Below are 6,596 nucleotides of genomic sequence, written 5' to 3'. Positions count from 1 at the left end.
ATGCAATACAATAAACGTTTAGGTTAAAAGCGGCGAAAAAACCCTGAAAATGGAGCACCATCCATACAAGAATGGCATTGCCCTTTATGGAAAAGCACATTCCTAATTCGGTAGAAAACACAGAGGAAATGAGCATCTTTCTCCATAACTTATTTTTCAGAAATATCGAAATCTATTTCAAACAACTTACCACACGCATCTTTTTAGAAATTACATTCAAATTTACAAATATCAGATGTGCAGGTTTAGGCTTCAATGAGAAATTATTATTAATTATTATTATTATAATGAGGAAACGGATGCTGCTTACCTATAAAGGAATCAGAGGAAAGCTCACCTTGTTTATATACAGAGATATATAGATACATATATTCATTTTCTTGAATTTTCTCCAGATCTGTCTTCTCAGAGAAACTAATGCCTTAATGACTTTCTGGTAGCTGCAAGCCTTCTTTTATTTCTGCTAAATATATGAAAATGTATGCAAATTTAAATCAAGCTTAACCTAGGAGCTCTTGCAATATATTTAATGGAATTTCAAACCAATAAGGGAACTCTGATGCAGTCTTCTGTAAGTGCAAATATAATTACGCAGCTAGGTTACCTCCAAAATTATGCAAGGAAAGGTCATTTTTTAACTTCAGAGATTTTCTAAGGTATTAGGTGTTTAATTTTCTCTGCTTGAGCGCTACAACAAATCTGAAATACTCAGATTTGTCTAACGCTACTCCTCAGCAGACCATTTGAAAGAGGAAGCATGAAACACAATGTCTTCCTCCAACCTAACTTACAGATTATTTGAAATTGAACTTGAGAGAAAATTTAGCATTTCCCATTCTCTCTCATACACTCATTGTTTTGCCTGGTCACCAAAATATATTTCCCTTTTCTTACTTGCACCGAGCAACATAAAATTCATATACCTACGACAGTGTTTAGTGAAGATACACCTCATTAATTTCTTTTTCTATTTCAAACTTTGATGGAGAAGAGAAATCATTATAATTTATTTAAACAAATATTGGAAAGCACCTTTTTATTTCCTAAATGGGCAAAACGTATCCCAGTGAACTAAATTATCCGGAAAGAGGAAATATATTGTACATATTTTGGAGCCTTGCAGAAGTGTGTCGCCCAGAAGGAGTGCTTAGTGGCTGTGGGATTTAGAAGTTGTCGAACTGCTGATATGAAATGACATGTAATAGGCATAAAAGCAAGGACCCCAATTGACCAGACGATCGGGGAGAATAACTGAATGCTATTAATAGCTTGTAAGGTTTGTATTTAAATCAGGGAAGCGGTTGACTGTTGGTTAACAAACAACAAAATAAAAATTTAAATTCGTAATAAAGCTCTGCCCTCCAGGAAATATTCCCTTTAACCCGTTTTAAATCCTATTTTAGGGCAGGGTATATTCATTAATTTTCCTGATTATAGGATATGGACCTTAAATGTAAAGATTGAGACGTGGTTGCTTTTAGGTGTGTGTGTGTGGGGGGGGTGTTGTTTGGGTGTTTTGTTTGTTGGGGGATATAAATCTATAGTTTATCATCTCACAATTACCTTCATGTTGCATTTACAATGCTGGACCGATTGGGGAGTCCGTATGAACTGTGCTAAGGATAGATTGTCAGTCTTCGGTGCCGGCATTTAACCTCTGTTTTTTGCTGTACCTGGAATTAATCACTACAAATTTAAACCATGCTCTGTCATCCCCCCTCCCCTCTCATAAGATCTTAAAAACAAATCTTGGCATGCAGTGAAGAAAGAGTTAAACAAATGAACCGTGGACAGCCAGCTAGCAGCAACCAATGGAGCCTAAAGATTGATTCACTTCCTGCTTCAGACTCACTTTAACTCCTGGGTTTCGCAAACCTAATTTGGACAGCGCGACCTGCCTCTTCACCCCTCATTGGTGCAGCCAAAGCTTCCCGACAGATGAAATGCTGTCATTGGCCAGCAGCGCTGCCAATAACTCAGTGGTTGCTGATTTGGCTCCCTTGCCTGGTAGATGTCAAAGGCTGAAGCTGCTCCCTTTGCCACATTATAACTAGTAGGGGACCTACACCAACCATGGCCACAGCTGCCTCTAATCCCTACAGCATTCTCAGTTCCAGCTCCTTAGTCCATGCAGACTCTGCGGGCATGCAGCAAGGGAGTCCTTTCAGAAACCCTCAAAAACTTCTCCAAAGTGACTACTTACAGGGAGTTCCTAGCAATGGGCATCCTCTCGGACACCACTGGGTGACCAGCCTCAGTGATGGGACTCCGTGGTCCTCCACGCTAGCGACGAGCCCCCTCGACCAGCAAGACGTGAAGCCAGGAAGAGAAGATCTCCAGCTTGGCGCAATCATCCATCACAGGTCGCCTCATGTGTCTCATCACTCGCCCCATACAAATCATCCCAACGCATGGGGAGCCAGTCCAGCTCATAACTCATCAATAACCTCCAGTGGACAGCCTATTAATGTCTACTCGCAACCTGGCTTCACAGTCAGTGGCATGTTGGACCATGGGGGTCTAACACCACCTCCAGCCTCAGCCACTACCCAAAGCTTGCACCCAGTGCTGAGGGACCCCGCAGACCATGGAGATATAGGCTCCCATCACTGTCAGGATCACTCTGACGAGGAGACGCCGACATCAGATGAGTTGGAACAGTTTGCAAAGCAGTTCAAACAAAGGAGAATCAAGTTGGGATTCACTCAAGCAGACGTTGGCTTAGCACTAGGGACTCTCTATGGCAATGTTTTCTCCCAGACTACTATCTGCAGGTTTGAGGCTCTGCAGCTCAGCTTTAAGAACATGTGCAAACTGAAACCGCTACTAAACAAGTGGCTAGAAGAGGCAGATTCATCTACCGGCAGCCCGACTAGTATTGACAAAATCGCAGCCCAAGGCAGGAAAAGAAAGAAGAGAACCTCGATAGAGGTGAGTGTCAAAGGGGTTTTGGAAACTCATTTTCTTAAATGTCCCAAACCTGCAGCCCAAGAGATCTCCTCCTTGGCAGACAGCCTGCAGTTAGAGAAAGAAGTGGTGCGTGTCTGGTTTTGTAACAGACGGCAAAAAGAGAAAAGAATGACTCCACCAGGGGATCAGCAGCAACATGAGGTTTATTCTCATAACGTGAAAACAGACACATCCTGCCACGATCTTTGACTATAGGGCTCGGCTCGCAGACAGGACTGGGAACAGCGCGGATTTTCTAAAGGGGGTTTTAACTTATGCTTAAAGAGGAAACAAAAACAAATACTCGAAGACTTAGAGCATGGGGCTTCCTGCTCTTCCGCCTGGGCAATATTTTCTCTCAAACCTTTTCGCTGATCAGTACATATTGTTTACTATCAAACAAGGTTTGTTTTCGGTCTCCACTAGGAAGAAAAAAAAATAAAGACAGATGTGTGCCTATGAATAACCTTCCAGCGCCTTGGTTATATCAGCTGTATTTCAGGTGAATCTGTTTTACAATAGACTAGTTTTGCATTTTTAAAGACTTATATAGCGTTTTTAAATGTCTGAGGTGTTTTACTACAAACTGTACACAATATTTGTGGCATAATTTGTACCGAATTGAGCAATCATTCCCCCCGCTCCATGTATTGGGCATATCACTGTTACTGTAGTGGGGAGAAGGGATAATTCCCTTCGCTCCCCTTCATTCCCCCAAATTCCATACTAGAGGAGTGGGGTCCCCCTTCTGCACCCCAAAGGCAGGAAATTGTGCCTCCTTTGACTGTAACACAGCTGACTGCCGCTTGCACGTTATGAAGAGTAACAGCCTGATTTGTTGTAGCTTTTCCTTCTATTCAAATAACTTCCTAAAACCACGAAACGGTCAGATTGCAATTCTGAAATAACCCCCCCGACTCCCTGTTCCCTCCTCCACGGAGGCGGGGGTGGGGGGGGGGGAGAGGAGGAAGAGAGATCTGAAATTAAGCATTGCAAATAAAATAAAGGATGTGTCCCTTCTTTTCTTTCTGAAGCTGTGTTGGGCTTCTGATCAGCGGCAGACTGCGAAGGTCTGTAGTAAAACACCTTAATAATTCTGCGCTTTGGCTTCAGAAATCAGTTTCTCTGTATTTTTGTTTCAATATTAAAGAGGGATCCTGAGGTGTCGAAATGAATTTCGGGGAAATGCCCGCTTTTGTTTCATGCTGAGCTTATTTTCGTCTCACGAGGAAATGCTAGATTTGTTGAAAAGCTTTTTATTAAAAAAAAACAAACAAACAAAAAAAGGCAAGTGAATAAAAATGCTAAAAAAGTGTAACCATTTTTCTGGCATATGAAGGAGCTGTGCTTTATCCTTCCCTTCTTCCCAGCCCTCAGTAGAGATGTACTCTGTGTGTGTACACAGATATGTAGTATGTATGTGTGTAAATATGTCTATACATACTATATATATGTGAGTGTATACAGATGTGTGTGAATATACAGCCATCTACACACACACGGAAAATCACCTATTATAAACGCACACAAAGCACAAATATTGCTCCAAACACACTGTATAATGACTGTCTCCATAGAGGGGGATACTCTGGGCTGGTTGTGTGCCTTGTGTGTGTATATATAGAATATAGTTATTTATACACTCCCGCACACAGCTCGCTATCTGGAGACCACCCCCCCCCCCAATCCATACTACCTAAAGGCAAGGCCAACCCTGCCTCCCCCAGTTTTTGGCTGAGCTCGGGGAGGGGAGACATACCGGTAGCTAGGACGGAAGGCCCATGTTGACCCTGCTGCTTTGCATCCCTGAAGCTGCAGCTTTATTAGCAAATTGCATTACTGCGCTCCCCAGATCTCTTCTCTCCCCCCCCCCTTAAGATTTTCATTTTGACATTTATATTTTTCAAGTATTTTTCAGTACGCGCTAAAATCTCGACACTGAGGACCTGACTATTTCTGCCAACTTTATACCTGTACAGTTTTGTATATTAAACGTTTTTGGAAGTTATTAATTTAAAGACAGATCATTTAGTTTATTCGTTTAGTAACTGATGTATAATAAACGCTATTTTCATTAAAGGTTGCTTTTTTCAACTATTTTATTCAAAATTGCCTATTGCCGTTGCCCACGATTATTTATTTTCAATAAATTCCGCATTATGTTTAAAAAACACAAAAAAAGGTTCCCAAAAGCCGAAATGGGTGTAAAAAAAATTATACACACACGATTCGCTGTCGTGTTTGATCGTCGACCAGTTTTAGTCCAGGGGTTTATATTGACGCAATATTTTATTGTTGTGAAAGGGGGAAAAAGGGTTAAATAAACATTTTTACAAAAACAACGTTGCTTTATTTGCGTGGTGTATAAACTGGGACATTTCGGACAAACCTCAGCTCCGGCCTTGGGCTCATTGTAGACCATCTGTATTCTGATCCTTTCAATCTTTTATCAGGGCCCCCAAAGCTTCTCGCAGGAGATCCACCGTGGTTCTCCCTGGTTTTGAACCCTCCCCGCGCCGGGCAATGGGCACAAATCGACGAGCAACTCCCCGAGCCCAGCTCAGCGGGTGTCTGGCCACCGCTGGTCTCCTTTCGGAAAGGTCTGCCCCGGCCTTTCGCGGTGCTCTCCCGCCCGAGGGGCGCTTGGCTCGCCGGAGGGCTGCTGCCTAGCGGGGCTTGGGTGGAGTTGATGTTGCAATATGGAGGGAGGCATTGCTTACTCCTCCTGCAGCCCAGCGCGGCCAGGGTTTGGAGCCAGCGCGTTTCTGGGGTAGGGCTGGGGGACATGCTGGGTGGCTTGAGGCATTTGGTTTGTGTCTTAAACACGAGGGCGCTGTTGTTTGGTCTTTCTCCTCGTCCTAGAGGTAGCGACAGGGATTTCGCTGGCACCGATGGGAAAATATTTCGCTTGATGGTGGGGGGGGGTGTATTCTACACAGAGTCACCCACTCCACCTGGAGACACAGTGCAGGTGAGGTCTGTTCGTATTTTTGAAAGTATGGACTCTTATTCTGTAGCCGTGAAGTAGTGACGGTTGTTGGAGAGACGAAGAGACTATAACCATTTTTAGAAGGTAACTTTTCCTAGGAACAATAGACCTAGATTTTCCCGATCGTCTATTTAAGACGGTGCAGTTGTACCCTACATTAATGCTATGTCTAGAGAGATATCTAAATACAAATATGGTTTATATAGAAACACACCGTACATAAGATGTATGTACACATTATATACACCCAGTGGAAAGGCTGATCCTTGTTTCGGTTTACGGTAAATGTCATTGTATCACTGGGTTGATGGTCCAGTAGGGGCCAATTGTGTGAGTAGACACTCCTTCGTTCAGTTTATTTCATCCAGACTTCAATACATTGAACAGATTTAAAAAAATTAATAAAAGCATACTGATACCAGTAGAATGATGGCTCTATCTCCTCCCCCCCCCCCGCCCCCCAGCAGGAAGCAGCATGAATGAAGTTTCTTTTGTTACATATTTCTTGCCCCATGGGCTCACCCTCCCCATCTCCCCTGGACACCAAGTGAAAGAGATGCCTGGGTCTGAGGGTTAGCTGCAGGGATGCCTCTGCGGATGGCTCTTGCCAGGGAGGCAGCTTTAGGTTCAGATTGCTGCAGGTTCATAGTACTGGGGG

The 6,596-nt window shown here is 43.3% G+C and overlaps 1 protein-coding gene across 1 annotated transcript; it reads left to right on the top strand.

Annotated features, from left to right (window-relative positions):
* The first annotated feature begins 2,017 nt into the window (after positions 1-2,017).
* Positions 2,018-5,260, top strand: POU3F4 (POU class 3 homeobox 4). Its single transcript, XM_073360917.1, has one exon. The coding sequence runs from the start codon at positions 2,074-2,076 to the stop codon at positions 3,157-3,159; it is 1,086 nt and encodes a 361-aa protein (XP_073217018.1). The 5' UTR covers positions 2,018-2,073; the 3' UTR covers positions 3,160-5,260.
* Positions 5,261-6,596: the final 1,336 nt, after the last annotated feature.

Source organism: Lepidochelys kempii, chromosome 9, assembly GCF_965140265.1.
Source record: "Lepidochelys kempii isolate rLepKem1 chromosome 9, rLepKem1.hap2, whole genome shotgun sequence".
Classification (NCBI taxonomy): Eukaryota; Metazoa; Chordata; order Testudines; family Cheloniidae; genus Lepidochelys; species Lepidochelys kempii.
This window is presented reverse-complemented; position numbering and strand designations above follow the sequence as displayed.